Below are 22,411 nucleotides of genomic sequence, written 5' to 3' on the forward strand. Positions count from 1 at the left end.
TAAAACTTTTATTATGAAACTGTTCAAACCTACACAAGGGTAGAGAGCCTAGTTCTGTGAACCTATATATACTTAGTTCAACAATATTTATTTTTTTCACTTTGTTCTTTCTACTTTCTTTCTGTCCTTTTTTATTTGCTGAAATGTTTAAAATTAAATATGTCACTTCACTCCATACTTCAGTTTGCATCTCTAGGAAATAAGGACCTTTTCTTATACAATCCCAGAGCCATTTTTACATCTAACAAAATCAACACTGGTTCCTTGGCATCATAAATACCCAGTCCATAATTAAACGTCCCCAACTGTCTGAAAATGTCTTTTCACAATTGGGTTGTCCAAATCAGGGACCATCAAGGTCCACATGTTCCATGGAGTAGTTGTCTTTTTATGTCTCCTCTCACTTTTTCGCCACAGCCATTGACTAGTTGAAGAAATTGGGTCAGATTTCTGTAGAATGTCCCACATTCTGGATGTGTCTTCTTACTTCCTCGTTGTGTCATTGAATTTGTTCCTCCATCCCCAGTATTAAATGGAGGTTAGCTCTAGAGGTTCGATCAGAATCCTGTTCAGTTTTTTTGTTTGTTGCTTTGTTGGGCAAGTCCTTCATAGGTGGTGCTGAGTCCTTTAGATTCATCACATCAGGAGGGACACTGTGTGTGCTTGTGACCCTTTTAGTGAGGCTAAGATTCATCAATGGGGTCAGGTGGTGACAGCTTGATTCCTCCATTGTAAAGTTCTCAGCCATCATCCTTTGTTTTATCCATTGATGGCTCTTGCTTTGTCAATTATTTCATTAGGGGTTGAAAAGTGGTGATTTTTCTTATTCCATGTTCCTTCCACATTAGCTGGAATTCTTCTGTAAATAAGATGTTTTCTCCATCACTCAGACCTATTTGGCTACCCTGAAACATAATTTATACAGGACAGGCAGCATAAATGCTTAATTCTTTTTCTTTTGTATTGCCAATTTTCAGAATAAGAAGTTGGGAGAAGCATCATTTTTAAAAAGGTTTGGGCTTAGAGCTGAGGAGGAATGGATGGCCTGGAGAGTGGGTGGGGAAGGAGGGACTATTCTGGTAGCTGTGTCCGGCCCTTACTCACTCCAGGGCACGGAGTGTGTATGGGACAGACAGACACTGGAGGGCTCAATGTCCTGGCCCTTGGGCAGCAATGAGACGGGCATCACACAGGCCTGGTGTGCAGGCAGCTGCAGGGCCCAGGGAGAGAGAGAGAAAGCCAGAGGTGGGGAGGCAGAAAGAGAGCTGGGAAATGAGAAAACAGCTAGACACAGAAGACAGGAAAAGAGACAAAGACAGAAAAGGAAACAGAAATGAAAGAGATCACGAATGAAATGGACCCAGCAGCAGAATAGGACAGAAAAGCAGAGAGATATGAGGTGGATCAAAAGACCAAGGAAGAAAATAGACATGAAGACATGGATTGAGACAGGGAAGGGAGAAAGAAAAGATATATATGTTAAGCAGATTTTAGATTAGAAGGGGAAAGAGAAGGAGGAAGAAATAGAGGTATCGAGAGTGGGGAAAACAGATGTAGAGACACAAATTAGGTGAAAGCAGAATGTCCCAGTGATAGAAAAAAGGACACAGAAATGGAGAGAGTGACATAGAAAGACAAAAGCAAGGATAAACAGAGGGAGAGAGGAAAGAGCAAAGGGTCCCAGAGAAGGAAGATGAGAAAGAGAAGACTGAAAGAGAATAGTGTCAGAGAACTTGAGAAATGTGGAGGAGGGCTTGAGGAGCTCTCAGCTTAGGATCCAGCCCTGGGCAGATACTTGGGTCTCTCACTTCCAGCTTCCTCTTGGTGGCTTCTCCAAACCCTAGTCCCAGCCTCAGGGACAAGGGACTCACAACTAGCTATGTGTGGATAGGATCATTGGGAGCCTGAGTCAAGGGTTCCCAGCTTCCCTCCCCCGCATGCCAGATAAGCATGGATGTCACAGATGGGATTATTGCTGGAAGATTGAGGTCATGAATCTGGGTGAGTGCTCAGAGATTTGAAAGACAAGACATCCAGGCAGAGAGCACAGGGTTCCTAGAAGAAAGGACCATGAAGGATGTCATGATATCCAGGGGGAGGAAGGAGCCAGGAACCTTCTGCTCAGCCTCCTCTTCTGGTCCAAGAGCCACTGGCCTTCTTTGCCTGACTCAAGATGAGAGGTAAGGGGTCCAGAGACTCTTGGGTCAGTCAGGGATATGGGTGGAGGTCCAAGGGGCCAGAAGTGGCCCCTGGACAAAGGATCCCCTACTGCCTCTAGACGAAGAATTCATCTTATCCATGCAAACTGCAGAGAAGATGAGCCAAGAAGGGTCTCCAGCGAAAGCTGACTAGAGGGAGGAAATGGCCAACTTGCTCACCTTCAGCGGCCATGGAGGAGGCCCTGAGAAGAACACTTTCCATTCCAGAAGTTGCAGAACAGGAGGTTCTGGAACCAGCAGGAGCATGCCCAGACATTAACTTCAAAGCAGATGCCCCGCTCTCACCCCAGGACTGAGGGGGCGGCTGGGGGCTCTGAGCAGCCTGCTTCCTCTACCTGCCTGGGCCAGGGCTCCAGCTGATCCCTCTCTTCACTCCACCCAGAGCTTCTGCCTCCCTCCTGAAGAAGCAGCTCCAGAAGTGCTCCGGGAGACTGACAATCTCTCAGGTGGGCAACAGCCACCTAGACTATCAGACAGTGCCTCTGAGAGGTGCGTTGTCCCCTGGAGCAGCAGCTGCGGCGGCCAGTGGAGCCTGGGGGCCCCCAGGCATCCCCTCGGCCACAGCCACAGCTGTCACTGCAGCCCAAGCAGGAGCTCGGACAGACAGCTCGGCCCTTGGAGCAAGGGTAATTGGGGCAAGGTGAGGGGTGGCAGCAGGTCACCTGTGGACCAGGGCATGGGATGCAGGAGCTGTGGGGACAAGTCAAGGGAGGACAGGCAGGGCAGGGAGGGCAGGAGCAGGTGCAGGGTGGGCCAGGGAGGCTGGGACAGGAGGGGCAGGTAGCTGCATAAGAGGGATAGGCAGTGCCCGAGCAGGTGGGAGGGGGACAGCCAGGGCAGGGGCAGGCACAGACAGAGGGCGGACAGGATAGACAAGGAGAGGCAGCCGGTGGGCCGTGCCCAGAGGGTTTAGGGGGCTGTTGGTGGGTGGCCTTCTTGTTCCGAGGCCCCAAGCGTAGGCCCAGAGAGAAGTCCATTCAGCTGCAGGAGTGGCCAGGCTGGGGGTTGGGTGAAGGGGAGGGCAGGGGTGGAGTAGGAGGGGAGGACTCTGGGGGGCAGGATTAAACCTAAGACACTGCTGAGCCTTGCTGAGCCTGCAGGGAGCTCAGACCTCCCCATGTGGCCCCCCCTTGCAGGCCTGCCTGACAATGCTCTCCTGCTGCCCTCCCCTCCACTGGAAACCCTCCAACTGCACCAGACCAGGACACGTTCTTCAAATATGATGTGCACTTTCATGCCTCCAGGCCTTTGTCCACACTGTTCCTTCTGTCGGGAGTGCACTGTCTCCTTACTCCACTTGGTGAGGTCCTATCATCTCTGAAGTCTTCCCTTTTATTCCATCAAAAGTATTTCCTGAGCTCCAGGCACCTGACACCTGCCTGGATAAGGACCCCTGCCCATCACTCTCCAGCCCTGGTGGCCAGAGGAGAGTTAGGGAGGGAGCGGCAGCGGCAGTGGCGGCAGCAGTAGCAGCAGCAGCGGCAGTGCTCCGAAACTGAGCCAGGGATGTTGGTGGGAGCTGGTAGCAGAGGGAGGATGCCTAGGTTCTGGGAGTTTCCAGGTAGGGCAAAACCCAGCTGTGGGTGTGGGGGTGCCCAGCTGTCTCTGGGAGACTGAAAACCAGCCTGGACAATTATTATTTGAGGGCCTATCGTGCATCAGGCACTGGTTATGGTGGTGAACAAGACAGCTAAGTGTCCTCTCATATGGAGCGCCCATAAATATGGTGGGGCCGGGTGGGAACCAAAACCAAACAGATACGGTGTAAACAAACAGATACATTAGCTTAGTTCACGGCATGAAAATGTCTACAAACACAACAGGGTGATGTGATAAAAGTGACTCGAGAGAGGTGGATCCATCAGAAGGGGCAGCTAGACAGGCCCCAAACAGTCAGGTACAACAGCCCTCAAGGGTTTGGGGGGAGATAGAGTCTGTCAAGCCCTGGCAGACCAGGGGAGAGCTGCCCGAGGCTGAGCAGACCCCAGGTGGCTGGGCCATGGAGAAAAATGAAGCTGGGAAGGGAATAAGGAGTGCTGGAGTCTGCAATCTAAAATTCAGTGGCCAGGGTCGGCCCCGTGGCTTAGTGGTTAAGCGCGCGCGCTCCGCTACTGGCGGCCCGGGTTCGGATCCCGGGCGCGCACTGACGCACCGCTTCTCTGGCCATGCTGAGGCCGCGTCCCACATACAGCAACTAGAAGGATGTGCAACTATGACATACAACTATCTACTGGGGCTTTGGGGAAAAAAAAGGAGGAGGATTGGCAATAGATGTTAGCTCAGAGCCAGTCTTCCTCAGCAAAAAGAGGAGGATTAGCATGGATGTTAGCTCAGGGCTGATCGTCCTCACAAAAAAAAAAATAAAATAAAAAAATAAAATTCAGTGACCAGGGAAAGTGCCACTGAGAAGTGACATTTTAGCAAAGACCTGAAGGAAGTGAGGGAGTGAGCCACAGAGATATCTAGTGGAAGAACATTCCAGAGAGGGGGAACAGCAAGTGCAAAGAGCAAAATAATGGCAGAGGTAGAGAGCAAGGCAGAGCCTTGGGAGCCACAGCAGGGACTTGGGTCTTATTCCAAGGAAAAAGGAAAACCACGGAGGGATTTAGACAAGAAATGGATGGGTCGTCTTGGTCCTATGCCTGCCCCTGGTTAGAATATTCTGCTTCCTGTGTAATCGGTACAACCATTTTGGAAAACAGTTGGTCTTATTTGATAAAATTGAGATTGCCTGTACATACACTTGGATTCTTAGTTTTATAGCCTAGAAAAACTCTTGTATGTATGTTCTGGGAAACATGTACAGGAATGTTCTTAGTAGTATTGTTTATGATATCCCAAACTGAAAACCACTCAAACATCCACTAACAGTAGAATAAAAAAATAAATTGTGGTATATTTATGCAACTGAATACTATGCAACAGTTAAAAAGGACAGCTATGTGCAACAACTTGGACATATCTCACAAACAAAGAAGTTGAACAAAATAAGTAAGACACAAAAGAGTAATCAGTATCATTCCATTCACATAAACCTCAAAAACAGGCAAAATTAAGCATATTGTTTAGGGATGCATACATAGGTGCTAAAATTATAAAGAAAAACAAGGAAATAATTATCACAAAAGTCAGGATGGTGGTTACTTCCTAGGGGAAGGAGAGGATTATGGGAGGGACACATGGGAGCTTCTGGAGTACAGGAAATACTCTATTTCTTGACCTGGATGGCAGTTAAATAGGTATTCAGCTTATTCTGTACACTGTTCATAATATATATATATATATATATATATACTCTGTACAGAAAGAGAGAACAGAAGTACCACTTGTTTCTCTGCTCTACACCACCTCATTCAGATCATTATGCTGAAGTTAGATACTTCCTAGTCCATACACCTATCTTTTCCATCAGATCTGGAGGACAGCCACCTTTCCTCTATTTGTGACATCTATCAGTGCCGGCATTTGTAGCAGATGCTCCATAAATATTGCTGAATTGGCTTGAATTGAACTTCCCAAATCTCTCATCCCGTGGAGAGGTGGGCAGCTGCGGAAGAGGCAGAAGCCTACTGTGGTGAAGAGAGCTCAGGACCACCAAGACCCGGGTTCCCATCTTAGCTCTGCCCCACTTCCTAGCTGTGTGATATTGGGCAAGTCGCTTAACCTTTCTGGTTCTCAGCTTTCTCTCCTGTGAAATGGGAGTGATAATTGCTACCTCTCTGGACTGCTATGTGGATTAGGTGAGTAATGTACATGCCTGGCACAATAGTAGGTGCTCAAGAAAGGATAGCTTCCCAACTCCCTCCCCCCAACCCCACATCTTCTCTTCAAAGGACTGTGCTAGAAGGGGTAGCCAGACATCAAAGACGCGCCCAGAGCGTGGGCCCACATCCTCGGGGCCCCTTGGGGCTAAGGCGGAGATGCAGTCCGGTAGAGAGCTGGCAGACAGGGAGATCCAATTAAAGCTGAACAGATCCCAGGCAGTTGGTGGGAGTTGGCAGGGGAGGTAGGACACTAGCGTTCTGGGAGTTTCCATCCAAGGGAAGTCCCAGGTGTGGGTGTGGGGGTGCCAGTCTGGCCCCACCCAACACGCTGGCCCCAGGGGATGTGGGCACAGAGAGGAAAGTGGGTCAGAGCAGGGCTGGAACTTAACCCCATTGGTCCCAGGACCTCTTTGCCAGCTCCAGAGGAGCCACAGCGACAAAGAAGCCTGCACCCTCCTCCAAAGGGCCCTGGATTCCTTTTCTTCAGAAAGGAAGAAGTTTAGAACCTTGGAACCTTGGCGTCTGGGCAGGAGGAACTGGAAGCCCCCCAGTGGACAGAGGAGAGATAACCCTAACCCCTGGATGGAGCTTCTGTACAAACTGAGGGCTACCCCACCCACACAGTGCCTGGCAGACAGCTGGAGCACTCACCTCACCCACACTCCACAACTGTGGACACAGAGATGCTCCTCCTTCCAGGGAGTAGGACAGGTCAGGGCTGGATCGGAGAGGAGGGAGGGCGCGTGGTACAACAGCTCAGAGGAGAAGGCTTTTCTGTCTGGTGAGGCTCTAGCTGGGCAAACGCAGGAATCCCTCACCCTGAGGGATCTGCCAACAACGTGGGGCCTTGTTTTCTGCGTATAACCTCAGGCCTAAGCCTATGGATTCCTCTTCCCTATCGGTGCCTCTGTTTCTCTTTCTGGAGGAGGAGATGAAGGAATGGGTAGAAATATTCCAGGGCAGGGTCACCAGGTGTCCCAGTGTCCTGCTTTGGTATTAGGAGGTACTTCCCATCCCTCCCTTGGAGCATATCAAAAGCCAGGTGCAGAGCAGGAATGGAGGGTCTCTCTTCTTTCTAGGGGAGCAGGGTGGCTGGGAGCCAGGACCCTGATTCCAGGGCCTTTCTACACACTCTTCTGCCACCCTCCCTTCTTTCCACTCTCCCCCTCACTTTTTCCCAGAAGATTTTCCTGATCTGCTTGACTGGAGGAAAATCCTACTATCCATTCTCATAGTACCTTACGCATCTCCACACTGGTTATCACTTGCAATTTTTTGGATTATTGGTTCACGTCTGATTCCTCCATCAGACTTTCAGTCTGCAAGTGCAGGAACCATACCTAGGTATTCCCAGGGCTTAGCACAGTGCTTGGCACACAGTGGATGCTTAATAAAGATTTGTTGAACTAATAAAGGGTGCATGTTCCGGGAAGAAATTCCCAGAGTTGTTGAGGCTAGTCCTAAAATCCTGGGTTTCAAATTCAAGGCCTCATTCTATGTGGGGATCTGGGCAGGACTGAGGCTGGTAAGGACCTCCCACACACAAGCTCCTTCAGCAGGAGAGCCAACAAACTGGCAAGCAGCAGGATAGGCCTGGTACAAAGGGTGGAACTGAGCAAGGACCTAGGGCAGGGCTGGCACCAGCCTTGGCACAGAGCAGGCCTTGGGGAGGAGGTGGGATAGGAGGGGAGGAAGGGAAAGGAGAAGACACGTGTTGTACAAAACATGTTTTCATCACTCTCCCTGGGTGCCCTGGTCTCCAAGCCCCGATGGCACTTCCGTGCCTTAATGATGTCCTTGGGGGTTGTAACATAGCTTCCCCCACCTCCCACAGACATCTGCCAGCCACCTCTGAGCGTAGCATAGGACATTCCCCCCAGCACCAGACTCGGCATGGGAAAGTTACCTATTCAGTGTCCTGATGCTGCGGGGGAGGGGGTAAGGGTGAAAATTAGGCGTGAGGCAATATAGCAAAGGCAGGGCAGGTAGGACAGATGTCTGGATCCTTTTCTTCTCCTTAAAATTTCTACTTTTTGGTCTTTGTGATGAAGGAAGCAAAGGAAGCCTGGTCCTAGGGCCCCCAAGATATCATTTCTCCAAGTTGCCAGGGTGACCGAGTGGAGCAGCCACAAACAGAGCAAACCCAATAGAAAGAGAAATGAGGGAGCTCTCTCCACCAGTCTCCAGAGTGGGAGGCCCTCCTCCCAAGCCTCCTCCTGGAACCCCTGAACAGAAGACTGGCTCCATTGCAAGACAGAGACAAACAGTTGGAACCCCTCACAATACCCCACTCCCCTACTCCCCAATTTGCTTCGGCAGTTTGATGTGACTTCTGAACTGCTGCAGGGGACAGACCCCAGTCACTGGGTCTTGGGGAGGGGCAGGGGCGGGGGCGGGGGGGGCGGGGGTCGAGGCACCGCAATCCCGAGGGGAAGGGCTGGCACAGGGCGGGTCTTCCTGGGCATCGCCCCCTGGCTCCTGTCGTTGGCTGGGGACTGGGGAGGCTGCCAGAAGGGTGGAGCCACAGTTACCAAGACCGACGGATGGACAAACACCCACCAGAGACAAAGCCAGAGGCAGACAGACAAACCAAGACAAAGAGGAGGATAGACACAGATGGAATTCTAGACATGCTCTTTCTTTCCAGGCTACTAACAGTGTTCTGTCCCCACTCTAGCTACCTTGTCCCCATTTGCTACGCCAGCTGCACAGTCTTAGAGCTCTAGCACTTGGCCTGGGGACCAGCCCCTGAGCCCCTCTAAGAAGAAGAGGAAGAGTTGAGAGAGGAGATACCCAGCAGGGAGAGCGTCACGGGGGTGGTGCTTGGTTCTGTGTCAGGATGCCCGGCCAGGGGCCAGGGAGGGCGTGGTGCCCTCGCCTAGTTCATGAGGACAGGAGACTCATTCACTGTAAACCAAGTACAGATGTGCTGGGAGGGGGAGGGGGAATTGGGGCCACATTCACAAACCGCAGCTGGGCCCTCCCTCCTTCCACCAGCCACCACCCCAGGGCCAGAGGGGGTAACTTTGCAGCCTCCTGGCAGGATCCCTGCCACACAGGATGGGCGCCATCTCACCCCAGCCTGGACGCCTGGGTCCTACTCCCCAACACCCGCTCCTCCTACACTGCTGAGAGCTGCTCCCAGGGTAACCAAGAAAAGTCAACAGCAGCCAGGCCACTTGGGGACGGGACCCTGGAGTACCTATTCTCAGCTCTTCCTACCCCTGGAGTGAAAGGGAGGGCCTTGTCTGCACCCCCATTGACATCTCCTGTTCCTGAGAGAGCCACAACATACCCCTTTTTTCCCCCTTTCCTTCACCTGACTCTGCCTACAGAAAGTGACCTTTTGCTAAATGAGTAAATCTTAAAAGTTCTCATCACAGGAAAAAAAATTTGTAACTGTGTGAGGAGATGGATGTTAATTAAACTTATTGTGGTAATCATTTTGCAATATATATATATCAAACCATTATATTGTACACCTTAAATGAATACAATATTATATGTCAATTATATCTCAGTAAAACTGGAAAAAAATCCTAAAATTTAAAATAAAATTTTTTTGAAATGGCAAAAAAAAAGTGGCCTTTCCAGGAGGGAGGACACCTGGCCCCCAGAGTGGCAGCAAGGACAGCGCAGACTAATTCCAGAACGGAAAATGTGACATGACCAGGAGTTCACGTCCCCAGTGCTGACCACCCTGGGATAGTTGCTGGGGAAGATCCTTTGGGTTCGTCTCTGCAGCCTCCCCCAGCCCACTGCAGCTCCCACGTTCTCACTCCCACCCCTAATCCTGCCGAAGTGTTTAGGGTCCATACACAGAGCTCAGACCCCTTCTTTTCTCTCACTCTGTCCTCAGTCGAACGGAGACTGAAACCCCTGAGTTGTCACTCTCGGGGTGAGAATCTGTGGTGTTCGTGTTGAAGTCAGAGAATGTCCCCATCAGACACTGACACCAACTCTGGGCAGGCGCGCGCGCGCGCGCGCGCGCGCGCGCGCGCACACACACACACACACACACACACACACACACACAGTCAAACAACATTCGTGGTGCATCTACCAGGCAGGCAGGCAGGCGCTGGTTAAAGGCAGAGCACACCCTCTGCTTGGGCTTTCTCTCTCACACCCAGCCCAAGGCTCCTCCCACTCAGCTACAGTTCCTCCTGCCCTCCTCCCCAGCCTCTTCCCCTCCAGATCCAAGCCTAAAGGTGGGGACAACATTGGCAGCCGGGGACTCAGGCGCCCTAACTCCGGAGCTTATTCAAAGCAGAGTGAGAGGGAGGAGGTCTTTGAGTGGGCCCTCAGCACCCCCACAACCCCCACAGGTTAAATCAGTTTGCTCCTGGGACGAAAAGACCATCTGGGGTAGGCCAGGGGAAGTAGAGACTACTTTGACCTGCAGGTGAAGGCTAAGCAAAGGGCAAAGACAGTGGCATCTGCTCTGTCATACCCCAGCCCCATCACTCTCCCCCTGGGAGGACGTGGATACAGCCCCCATTGCCTACCCTGGGGAGGTACCAGAGACTGGCGTCACTAAACCACAGCCTGGTCGGAGAACTCAACCAGCCCCCCTAAATGGCAGGAAGGGAAAAGTGCCAGAGAGAAAGGGTGGCATCATGGGCCCAGGACACTGACCTCTTCTGCCAGCCTTGCCCGGCCTCCCGGGGATGGAGCCACGGAAGCCCAGCAAATGGGAGGGGCAGAGACCCAGGCGTCCTGGGCCGCCCCGCCCAGTACCCCTCCCCCTTGCCCCCCAGCCCCAGGGCACCGAGGAGGGAGCCGGGCAGGGGCAGGCGGCAGGGGAGGGAGGAGCGAGGGCGGGAGGGGGAGGAGGGAGCCGGGCTGGGAGGGAGGTGGGGGGGTGGGGAGGGAGAAAAAGAAAGAAAATATTTTCCGTGTCCCCGCCTGCAGAGTCAGTGTGCGGTTTGGGAGAAAATGTGTCGGATATTTTGGGGCGGTCACGTGGGCGGGCGGGCTCCGAGAGGCCCCGGGACAGTCCCAGCCTAGAGCCCGTGCCCCCCCCCCGAGCCCCCCCTAACAGCGAGCCCCTGACACGACGACGCTCCATCCCCGCGACCGCCCGACGCCGGGACCTCGGGGCTCCGCGGCCTCCCTTCCCCCTCCCTCCCCCTCCAGGTGAGTCAGGCGGGGAAGCAGGCTCGCCGGCCCGCCCGCCCGCGGACGCCTGGGTCCTCCGGTGAGGTGGGCTGGGGGCGGGGGCGCCGACGAGCCGGCGGCTCGGTCCCTCCCAGGGCTGGCCAGGCTGTGCGCAGGGTTCGAGGGGGCTTCCTGCCCGGACTTGGGGGTCAGCCCTGATGTGGGAAGGGATGGGGAAGGTTTTAGAAGGCTGGGGCTGGGCTGGGCTTTCTCGACCTTTCATTTCGGTGAGTAGTGGGGGAGAGCATTTGGGGAGGAGTCTTTAGCCAGGGGGTTTCTATTCTGCTTTGGTGCTTGGGGTGTGAGGGAAGACAGGGTTCTCTCCCGCGGGGAAAGACCACGCTTGCCATCCCGCAGGCTACCCCTGAGGAGTCTGTGGGGTGGGTGTTTGGTCCAAACTGGTCCAAGTTCCTCCTTCCCAGTGGAATGGCACAGCTTGGTCATCAGAAGGGCAAGGAAAGGGTCCAGAGCAAGTGATCCTGGCCCTCTGGGTCTAGGGTTCTGGAGAGACAAGTGGATAGGACCGGGTTCTGCAAGGTTCCGAGGAAGCACAGGTTAGGATTCCCTCTCCCACATCCCCAGCCATCCTGTGAGTCTTGGCTCCCTCAGCCAAGGCCAGAGGGTGGGGGGGGATGTCCTCCAGAGTATTCTTGAGGGGAGCCCAAATGGAACAAAGGAAGAGCAGGAAGACTGGGGCAGGGACCCAGGAGTCCTAGTCCAGAGCCCCACTGACATGCCTCTCTGTCTTGAGCAGTTACAGCCCAGTCCCCTCAACCTGACCCAGGATGTAGGAGGGAGTCTCTGCAGGTGGCCAGAGGGTAAGAATGCACAGGGTTAAGGGGGCAGTTGAGCCTGAGAAGGGGTCTGTAGGCTAAGAAGCTGAGATGACTGTGCCCCGTCAGTACCCACAACCAGGGCAGCTGCAATCCTGGTCCTGAAGTCTGAGGTTCCTGCCCTTTCTTTCACTCCTCAGATGCTGAGTGGGGTTGAGGACCACAGGCAGTGTCCCATATCCTTGCGGCAAGAAGAGAGAGGACAGGGGAGGGGGCTGTGTGTGCAGGGTGCCTGGAGCTTGGGTATCCCAAATAGACACACACACACACACACACACATGCACACACATGCTGTGGCTTACAACCTGGTAGGCAGCACAGGGCACACCCCCCACCCTGGCACACCCCCACCCCTGGCTCAGAAAGCCACCTAACTGGCACCTCCAGTTCCCCCCTCTGCCCCACCCTGCCCGTGCCCTCCAATGCCCACACACATTCCACTGGCATTGCCTGCCTGCCTGCCTCCTGGGCACTGCCCCTCCCTGGGGCCAGTGGGGTGGAGGGAGGGCACCTGGGGATGAGAGGTGGAGACTCAAGGGTCTGGACTCCCCCAAGGATGGCACAAGGCCAGGGAAACCAACCGGGCCCACCACTGCCTCCTGGGGAGCAGGCTGGGGGCCCAGGCTAGAGCAGAGGATGCCTGGGTTCCCCGCCCAGGCTGGGGATGGGGTCATGGAAAAAGGTGGTCGTGTTTATACAGAGGGGAGGGGGGCAGCGGGTGGAGAGCGGCCGACAAGAGCAGCTTTGTTCCAGGCTCTGGAGCGGGCAGGACGACAGGGAGACACCCCCCCTCCATCCGGCAGCCCCCTTCATCCATGCCCTCCCCTCAACTCCACCTCAGCTCTAAGAGAAGCAGCTTTGTAAGGGCCCCTTTCCCCTAGTCAGGCCCCTCTTCGTCTGAGGTGGCATCTTGTGAGGAGAGAAGTGTTCTCTGCCTTCTACAGGTCCCCCAAAGAACCAAGGCATCTGGGTCCCTAGTTTAGGATTTCCTTTTACTCCCTGTACCACTGTCTACAATTCCTTGGTCCCTTCCTCCACCATGGACTTAAGACCCTCCCCTTTCCTTCCCAGCCAAGGCAGAGAAACCAAGGCTCAGAAATGGGATGAATCTCTGTCTCCTCTTCACTCAACTCTCAAGTCCCTTCTCTGAGGCAAAATAGGAGGAAGGCCAGGGACAGCTGGGCTGTCGACACTTTGCTCATTCACAGCTTCATTCTTCAGTTAGGACCAGGAGTCTGAGCATCCCTCTGTGGGAATCCCGCCCCCCAGTCCTCCTGCCCCACCCTCAGGGCTCTATTTCCCACCTGAAGATGAGAAGCAAAGACAATGAGTTCTGGAGCACAGAGCCAGTTCCCAGTCTCAGCCAGTCTGGGGAAGATGGGGCGGGGGGACCTCTAGTAGCTTCTCACCCTTGGCACTGGAGGGGTTAATCTACCTGGAATGTGGCCCAGCCTGTTGAGCTATGGCCCAGGGGCCTCAGGGGCCCGAACTCCTGGCTCCACCAGGGCTTAACCAGGGATGAGGGCTTCAGGGAGTAGGGGAAGGAAAAGGAGAGGGACTCAGGGGGCTTGGAGCTCAAACTTTTAGGGCCTGAGGAGACACTGGGCTGAAGAGTCTGAGAGTGCCTGGGATATGGGGGTGCTAGTGAGGGGCAGGAGCTGCTTCATGCAGTGGGACTGAGTGAAGGGTGGTGGTGTTGGGGTCTGAGTTCCTGTAACCTCCAAGACAATTTACACTCAGGAGCTTGAAGGCCAAGGTAGATGAGAGATAGAAAAGAAAGAAAGAAAAAAAGCAGAAGTACAAAAATGGAGAGATATTGATCCTAGAAGCAAAGATTGATGGCAAGAGAGGCAGAAATACCCATCACCTACCTCTGGGCCTGCCCACCCTGTGGTCTCTATGTGTTTCACTCTCTCTTGGTCCTTCTCCGCCCTTCTTCATCTCAGTCCAGTATGGTTCCGGCTGGTAGAAGAGGTACCCAGGCTGGGGTGACTCTCCTTCCCCAGCCCCTAACTCTCTAGAGAGGTGGATGGTTTTGGGGCTCCAGGGAACGTCAAGCTTTCCCTTGTCAGAGCACCAAGAGAGGAACCACCTGCCTGGCCCTAGGCTTCCCATTTCCTCTCCCCCTCCCCACCCTTCCAGGGGCTCAGGTTGCAGGGGCAGGCTACATTTGAGGGAGGGGTGGGTGCAGGGAGTGCTTCCTAGAAACAGAGGACCCAGAGAAGAGAGAGAAAAGGAGATGGAGAAGCAAAGTAAGCTGAGGACAAGGTGAGGAGCTCCCTGCCATCGCACCTGGCCCGCATCTGTGGATTTGAAGGACAGGGTGCAAGAGAGGTTAGGGAGTGAGCGATCATTGGAGACAGAGAAAGAAATGGGAGGGGGAGCTGGAAGAGGGAGTATTGAGGAAGACCGAGAGAGAAGGAAATGCTAATTCAAGGAGAGGTATGGAGGAAGAGAACGTACAAAGAGAAATAATATGAGACACCTACATAGCATTTTCTTACGTGCCCTCCATTATTCCAAACACGTTACATGTCACATTATTTAATCCTCCAACAACCTTATGAAGTGGGCCCTATTATTATTCCCAACGGACAAATGAGGAAACTGAGGCACAGAGAGATTAGGTACACACCCAAGGTCCCACAGCTAGCCAGCAGTGGGGATCAGTTCAGGTCTCTGGCTCTGGTACGTGTTGCTAACCTTGCACCATTCTTCTCTCCAGAGAGGTGTAGGGCCCCAAAGCTATAACAGAGGTATGTTTGCTTTCTCCAGGGTGGTAGAGAGTTTGAATCTTGGCTCTACCACTTATAGCCATGTGACCTTAAGCCAGTCACTTAACCTCAGCCTCCTCATCTGTGAAATGGGCATCGTAATTCCTACTTCACAGGATTGATGTGAGGGTCCAATCAAGTGTCTAGCCCAGTTGTGGTGCTTAATGGTCACCTCTCAGCTTAGGAGTCCCCTCTTCCAGGAGTCCTCAGAGCATCATTCACCTTGGAAACTCAGCTTACCCTTCCCTGGAAAGTTCCTCTGAGTTTGCATAAGTACCTGCCCTGCCTCCTCTACCGTGTGGTAGAGGCCCTGAGCCAGGGCAGGACAAACCCCAGCAGCGCGGAGGGAAGACTCCAACTGAGAGAGGGCCATGGGGCTTGGGACCTCAGAGTGATCATTCTCTAATCCCTCCTTTTCCTCTCTTTCTCTCTAGGACTTTTGGAGACCCTGTGGGCAGGCCAGGAAGGGCGGGCACGGAGCCTCCCAGGCCAGGGCAGTGGGCATGGGCGGGGGCTGTGGCTGAAGACCTCCCCCGCCCACTGCACACCCCCGGAGATTCAGCCTCCCACACCGCAGCTGCCATGGCCACCAATAAGGAGCGACTTTTTGCGGCTGGTGCCCTGGGGCCTGGATCTGGCTACCCAGGGGCTGGCTTCCCCTTCGCCTTCCCAGGGGCACTCAGGGGGTCTCCACCTTTCGAGATGCTGAGCCCTAGCTTCCGGGGCCTGGGCCAGCCTGACCTCCCCAAGGAGATGGCCTCTCTGTGTGAGTTTCAGGGACCTTGGGGGATGAGGGCAAGTGGAAACAGGAGGGCATGTGGAGGATGAGGGATATAGAAAATTGGCATCCCAGTTAGGGTTTGAGCTAATGGAGCAGGTGACAGCGGTGGGGAGGAGGGGTTTGGAGGTGGAGCTGATGGAAGTATTTGCAAATGAGAGTTCTCCTGCTCAAATAGGATGGGAAAGGGGCATGCCTAACATTTAGGGGTCTAAAATTGCCTCCTGAATGAGTCAACCAACAGGGGAGAACACCTTGGTATGGGCAGCCAAGGGTGGGTCTGGTGAAGTCTGAGGCTGCTGCCTGCATGCAGTGAGGGGTGCAGGAGCCAGGCTGGGAAGTGGAGGAGTCTGGGAGGCCAATCAGCTGACTCTGTGATCAAGAGGTGAAATTGTTCTGAATTAGAGAGAGGCTGCAAAAAGAGGAAAGGAATCTAGTGTCAGGTGCCCAAAGATGTGTGGGGTCGGCAAACTCTCCTGTTGGTTCTGGGGGGTTGGTAACAGCTGCAAGGAGGTGGCTTCTGTACCATAAGTAATCCAGGGAGGTGGAGGGGGTGTTCCAGAAGCATCCTCTCCTCCAGCCATGTGGGTTCTGGACTCCTCCCCTCCCCCTAGGTCTGGCATAGTGCCCACATGCTGTGCAGATCCCTACTTGTCCCTCAGGCCTGCCCTCTTTGGGTTAAGCTCTTGAGTGCTGACAGCAGGCAAGCCTTAGGCCTCTCCTATTCCCCGTCAACCCCCTCTCCTCCCACTTGGTAGTTGTCCTTCCTGACCAGGCCATTAGAGGCATAGGTGCCCATGAGCAGGAGGGCTGGGATGCTGGGCTGTGGGCTGAAGGGTCAGCATGTGAGCTGGTGTAGTGAAGGCCTCACCTGGAAAGAAGGGGAGGTGATGGGAGGAGAGACAGAAAGAGGGCCATTCCAGAGAGAGAGAAACAAAGATGGAGAAGACAAGACAGAAAGATAAAGACACATCCTTAAAGCTCCACAAGCTCAGAGAGAGAGGTGGGAGAGGAGGGGCCCTGCCTTCAGGAGGGGGCACTCGGAGGGTTGTGTGTATGTGTAGAGGGGTGACTAGACGGGGCTGGCAGCTCTACTGGAAAGAGTGTGCTCATCTGGAGACAGCATGTGTGTGTGTGTGTGTGTGTGTGTGTGCGCGAAGACCATATGCAGTTGTGCGTGTATAGCGTGTCCCTGAGACTCTGCTCACATTCAGAATTCCAGTGTGTGTAACAAAGAGTCAGTGTGAGGAGTGAGGTGGTATTTAATAGGGCTGCTGACGGTGTGTCTGGTGTTTGGTGGGGCCTGCCGGTGGCATGTCTGTAGTCCAACAGGGGTTATTTGGGTGGCATGCAGGTGAGCAAGAGAGCACAAAGCCCCCCTTTCTGGAAACCTCAGCTGGGCTTCCCCTACCTCATTTACACCCCATGAATCTGTCCCAGGGCCTCAGGAGGTGGGAGGGAACCACCCTCCCCTCATGAATGCACTTCTTGCAGAGAACCATACAACCCAGTCCCTTGGGACTTCATTTTCCCTGTTCATGGGGAGAAAGGAGAAGGAGAATGGTAGTGGGGAAAGTGCTTAGAGCTAGTAGCCAGTCCCCAGTGAAGTTCTCCTTGTGCCCCTGTGCCCTGGACACATTGAGATCAAGGTCAGGGTTCAAAGTGAGATCAAGGTAGGGGAAGGGGTCAGACTGGGCTCTATCGCCAAAGGCTGCCCTGAAGGAGGAGGGCTGAAAGGAGAAATCCAAGGGAGGAGCCAGAACCAGGGCAGGTAGCTGGGGAGGGTGTGGCTGGCAGCGGGGGACAGGCCTGGGCAGAGAGGTGGCGGTGGGGTGGGGAGGAGGGGAAGGCTTGGGTCCAGACAGCTTGCTTGGGTCCAGAGTGGGGCATGCAGTGCCCAGTGGTAAATGAGAGGGAGGCAGAGGGGACAGTAGGGGATCCTGGAGTCTGGGAAACCTCCCACAGTGGCAGAACAGCTGAAGGGTGACCGAGTGTAGGCTCTCATTTCTCTGACCTGTGTCCCTTTTCAGTTGGGGCCATCTAATGGAGAGAGAGTGGAGGCCTAAGTCTGATGCCAAAGCCACACTCACTTTGAATCTGTGTCTGTCTCTTCATCTTCTCTCTCTTAGTCTGTGGGAGGAGGGTGGTCCGTCAAGGAGTCTGGAACTTCTCCTGGGGGCTGGCTCGTGGATCCTCCTGCTGGCTCCCTAGCACCTTGGAGGCATCCTTGTTGAGAAGGGAAGTCTTGCTCCACCTCTTGGGGTTCTCCAGGGGGCTGAGTGGGAAAGGCAGGTATCTCAGAGCCATGTGGTGGAGGAGGGGAGAAGGAAGGGGAGCATGTGCTGCCGAGGCAAGCACAGGCCTGTGTGCATGGGAAAGCAGAGGGGTGTGCTGTGTGTGTGTGCGCATGCATGTGTGCGTGCTCATACGTGCATGAAACCTTGGTGGCTGTGTCCCTGTGTATCTCTGTGTTTGTGAACACTGGTGTGTTGTATGTTTGCTTTATCAAGACTACAGGGAACAGAGTGTGATGGGAGGGAAGGGAAGCCTTGCCCTCCTCCTCCTCTTGAGATACCTGTGGTCCTGAGGACCTGGCCCAGTTTGTCCTTTGAACTTGGTGACAGTGTCCCTGGGGCAAGGATCCCAGACTGCACCACACTAAGTCACATGGAAAAACTGAGGGCAGGCTGAAAGGCATAGGAAGAAAAAGAGTTCTACTTAAAAGAAGCTGAAAAAGAGAGACTCAGAGACCTAAACAAGATGAGAGAACTACCTTGGCCAAAAGGCGCAGACACAAAAGGAGCCTAGCCGCTGGGAGAGGCAAGAAGAAGCTGGCGGGTAAGGGTGGCGAGCAGGCGGCAGCGAGGCCTCCTCCAGGAAAAAACCCCAGCCCGCTGCCTCCTTCCCCTCCCCTCCCCAGTCTCTCCTGCTCAGGCTCGGGCTCCAGCTCCAGGCCGACACAAACGGGGCTTTGATTGCAACAGGAAACCTCTCCGGCGGGGGGAGCCGGGCAAGCCGCCGCCGCTGGGGCCCAGGCTGCACCCCCCTCTTCTGGCCCCCTACTCGGTCCCAGCCCCCATCCTGCCCAGCGCTCCTCACATCCCTGCTTTGGGCCCCGGCCCTCATTCACACCTCCCTATTCCCCCCACCCCACTTCTGTTGCCCCCTCCTCCAGAGTCCCCTCCCACTGCCCTTCAGGTGGGACTCCCAAGTAGGGACTTACCCTGGGGCGGGGCCTTATTTGCTTTGAAATGCCCCCTCTTCAGTTTTTTGAGGGAAGGTTTTGGAAGAAAAGGAGAATTTAGCGTGAGGAATTCAGACCCAGTCATCCTCAAGCCCCATCCAGAAGGTGGCAGGATGGGGAAAGAAGCGGTGCCTAAGGAGTTAGCTGTCCTTCCCACCACAGTCCCTTGTTGGCCAGACTCATCCTTGCCAGGGTGGTAGAGGCTCTGAGGGGTGACCATGGAAGACTGAGCGCTAATGGCCTCGTTAGTGGGGGAGGGGTACACTTCTCTTTGCCTCTGGGGCTGTTCCTTTGCGGGGATCTAGCTGGGAGGGGTGCGCGGTGGTGGTGGAGACCATAGGGAAGGGGGTGAGTCAGGCAGCTGCCCCCCCTCATACTCCCACCAGGCTGGTGGAGAACATCTGGTTCCCATGAAATGCTAGAAGGCTAATGGGTCTAATTGCTGCAATAAGGGCTGGGGGGACTTTGGGGGAAAAGAGGGGGCACTAGATTCCCCCATCCTCTTACCTTCTTCTCAAGACTGTACTAAGACTGTCTAGAATGGGGGGTTGGGGTTGATGGGAAGGGTGGGCCTGACACCCTAATGCCTGGTCCCTTCTAAGGCTTCTCTCCCTGCAGTGCCTGGGAAGCACACACAGATGGGGTGATGAGGAGTGGGGTGCATCTGGTGAAGAGAAAGGGGGGCTATTGAGGACTCATGACTTCCTGGAGCCCTCCCCCCACTCCTCCTGTGCCCCACTCCCAACCCCCCTCCCTGTGGCCTGGCCACTTCTGGTTCTAATTACCAACCAGGCAGGCCTGACTTAATTGGGACCTTTCAGATTTCGGAGGGGGAAGGGTGGGGGGGACTGACAGCCTGGAGTTGACTAATCAGGGCTCTTTCTCCCTTGTTTTGGGGGTACTCCCCATTTTGCACTTAATTGATTTTTTGCCACTGGCCAGATTCTGATTCAGAAATCTGTCACCCTCTTTTTGGAGCAGGGGAGATGGCTGGATTCAGAAATGGGGTATGTGGGGTTTGGGGAAAGAGCAGGGAGCTCATGCTGGGTTGGAAGGAGCACTGCATTCCCTCTTCATCCCTGCTTCAAGCCCCCCAGTCAGCCCTGCCACCCCGCGCCCCCCAATCCGCAAACCAAGCCCTCCTTCCAGCCCTGCCCCGCCCCCCCCCCCGCAGTCCCCGGCAGCCACCCGGCCCCTCCTCCGCGCCTACTCTGGCACCCCTTCCTGCTCTTTATTCTTCCAAACTGGCGCCCCACTCCTGCAGCACCCCAGTGCGCCCCCCACCCGGTACAACAGATTCTTAGAAAAGCGCGCCCCGCCCTGGCCCGGCCGCAGCCGCCAGGCGGGGGAAGGGGCCGGGCCAGGCGGCGCTCCCGCTCCCCCGGCGCTCCCCGTGTGAGCGGCGCTGACAGAGCCGGCTGGGCCAGCCCGCCGGGCGGCCGGGCGGGCGGCGGGCGGGGCGCGGGGGAGGGGGCGGTTTCCGGGAGTCGCCGCCGCTGGCGCTGTCCCGGGGCCAGGGTCCCCGAGTCGGCCCGGCCCGGCGAGGGCAAACTCTTGACGTGGCCAAGCCCCCGCCCCCCTCAGCCCCGTCTCTGCCGGGCGAGGGCGCTCGGTGCCCGGAAGGGGCAACCGAGGGAACAGGGAGGCGGCCCTGAAGATCTGCAGGGCACCGAGTGTGGCACTGAAGGGGAGAGGGGGCGGTTGTTGCCAGTGGTGGGGAGACAATGCTCTGAGAACAGCTAATGAGCGGACTCGCAGTTATTGCCGAGAGGGGCACTTGGCACTTTGGGGCAGTTGGCACGGTAGCAATTCGGGGGGAGAGGAGTTGGCACTCAGGAGGGCCCTTTCGGCAGAGGCGCAGTTGGCACTGGCGGGCAGTTTGGGATGGTAGTTTGGGGCTCTAAAAGTGAAGTGAGGTTGGAGGAAGGGTCCTTGAGAGAGGCAGTGGAGGCGCTTAGGGAGTGTCAGTCGCGGGATGGGGCTTCGGGGACTTGGAGGCAGGCGGCCCGGGACGCGGCGGAGGGAGGACAGCTCCGGCTAAGAGGGGTAGACTCCAGGCTGCGCTGGAGGGGGCGGGGGGGACTCCGCCGCGGCGCTGGCGACGGCCTGGGCGGGGTGGGGCGGGGCCGGGTCAGGAGGAGGTGAGCGCGCCCGGCCACCCGCCCCGAGGGGGGTTCCCGGAGAGTTCACGGCGGGAGCGCGCTCCGGCCCTTCGGCCGGGGGTGGGGAGGACGGGAAGGAAGGAGGAGGCCGCGCGCGCCGAGCCGCAGGAATGTACTGTTCGGCCCCGAAGCGCGCGCGCGGAGGGAGAGGGAGGAGCCAGGCCTGGGAATGAGGGGGTGGAGGTAGTGCAGGTCCCCGGGCTCCGGAGAACTGCTGCGCGCAGGGAACCTCCATGTTCCCCTCTTCCCAGTCATCCTTGACGCCCCTGCCTGTATTGACTTGTGTGGAAAAGAGAGTGTTGCGGGGGAGGGGGAAAACGCGAAAGGAAATGCGTGTGCTTGGTTCCTCCACTCCTTCCCCCATCCCCGACCAGGGCACGCGCCTAAGTGCAAATGCGTGCAAAACCTCCGGGCTGTGGAGAGAGAATGCAAGCATTTTCCCGAGCCAGGTGTGCTTGCACAAACGTGTGTGCGTCTGTGATTTTATGTGCGTGCAGACATGCATGTGTACTACTGCATATTTGCAAATGCGTGGTGCCTGCCAAGATAAATGCATGCACGGATGTGTGTCTAAGCAAGCTCGCGCGCCGCGGTGCGAGTGTGTGTGTGTGTGTGTGTATGTGTGCGCTCCACTCCCGGCTTTGCTCATCTTGGTGCCCGGCCCCCTTCGCTCTCCAAGCCCCACCCCCCACCCCTCCGGGCTTCGCTTTTACAAAAGGTCTCCCCAGTGCTAGCCGCCGAGGCGCCCAGAGTGAGCCAGACCGCGGCTGAAGCTGCAGCCCCGGCTCTGCGCCCCGCCCAGTCCTTTCCCCTGCTGGGGATCCCCCTCTTCCCCGCCCACCCTTTACCCCCCATGCAGCCCGGCGCCCTATGCTAGCCCTCCCCCTCCCCCCCTCCAGGAGCGGGGCGCCGCCGGGGGAGGAGGGGGAATCGGCTGCGGGTCCTTGGTGTTCTTAGCACCCAGCTTCCCTCCAAGCCGGGTCGCGATGTACGACTGCATGGAAACGTTTGCCCCGGGTCCGCGACGGCTGTACGGGGCGGCCGGGCCCGGGGCCGGCTTGCTGCGCAGAGCCACGGGCAGCTCCTGTTTCGCCGGACTCGAGTCTTTTGCCTGGCCGCAACCCGCTAGTCTGCAATGTAGGTACCCGAGCCCGGGACTGGGGTGTGGGGTGCGGGAGAGGCAGCGGCTCACCCTTTCCGTGTGTAAAAGGTGGGAATGGGGTGCAAGCGGAGACTCTGACCCTTTCTATGTGAGGGGCGGGTGTGTAGGAAAGAGAGGTACTGGCCCTTTAAACGTGGGGGCCTCAGCGACTCCTTTGGGTGTGTGCAGTAGTGTTTGGAGTGTGTGTGGTTTTTATGGTGGGTGTTTAGCTAGGGCCTGTGGTTGATGCCGCTCCAGAGTTCCTGGGGATAGGGAGAGACCGAGGTGTGTGGGTAGTTTGTGCCCGCAGGTCCGTGGCCCCGAAGGGATATGGCA

General features: G+C 55.8%; 2 protein-coding genes across 7 annotated transcripts in view; one reads left to right on the forward strand and one right to left on the reverse strand.

The window, feature by feature from the left end:
* Positions 1-17,818, reverse strand: LOC147914716 (uncharacterized). Of its 4 annotated transcripts, none has more exons than XR_015554939.1 (2): positions 17,619-17,818; positions 1-905 (listed from the first exon to the last, which is right to left on the reverse strand). XR_015554939.1 is itself a non-coding variant. In XM_087442328.1 (2 exons), the coding sequence occupies exon 1, from the start codon at positions 3,194-3,196 to the stop codon at positions 2,681-2,683; it is 516 nt and encodes a 171-aa protein (XP_087298454.1). In that variant the 5' UTR covers positions 3,197-4,235; the 3' UTR covers positions 1-905; positions 2,379-2,680. The 4 variants fall into 4 exon arrangements, 1 of the variants encoding a protein (XP_087298454.1); XR_015554940.1 differs by lacking the exon at positions 17,619-17,818 and adding an exon at positions 13,848-14,053; XR_015554941.1 differs by lacking the exon at positions 17,619-17,818 and adding an exon at positions 10,622-10,664.
* The window catches only part of RARG (retinoic acid receptor gamma), a 20,350-nt gene continuing 8,894 nt past the window's right edge, over positions 10,956-22,411 (forward strand). The window contains exons 1-3 of one of the 3 annotated variants that reach the window (XM_087442326.1): positions 10,956-11,122; positions 11,898-11,961; positions 15,185-15,516. In XM_087442326.1, the coding sequence (XP_087298452.1) occupies positions 15,333-15,516 (184 nt within the window). In that variant the 5' untranslated portion in view covers positions 10,956-11,122; positions 11,898-11,961; positions 15,185-15,332. Of the gene's footprint in view, positions 11,123-11,897; positions 11,962-15,184; positions 15,517-21,667; positions 22,072-22,411 lie in introns of those variants that run through there. The other 2 variants (XM_004429098.3, XM_004429100.3) reach the window with 2 other exon arrangements.

The sequence above is a fragment of the Ceratotherium simum genome, chromosome 17 (genome assembly GCF_057802395.1).
Source record: "Ceratotherium simum simum isolate JZ-2026a chromosome 17, ASM5780239v1, whole genome shotgun sequence".
Taxonomy (NCBI): domain Eukaryota; kingdom Metazoa; phylum Chordata; class Mammalia; order Perissodactyla; family Rhinocerotidae; genus Ceratotherium; species Ceratotherium simum.

Excerpts from the sequence above, each read along its gene's own strand:
- LOC147914716 (XM_087442328.1), bottom strand. The coding sequence starts at position 3,196 with ATGGACTTCTCTCTGGGCCTACGCTTGGGGCCTCGGAACAAGAAGGCC.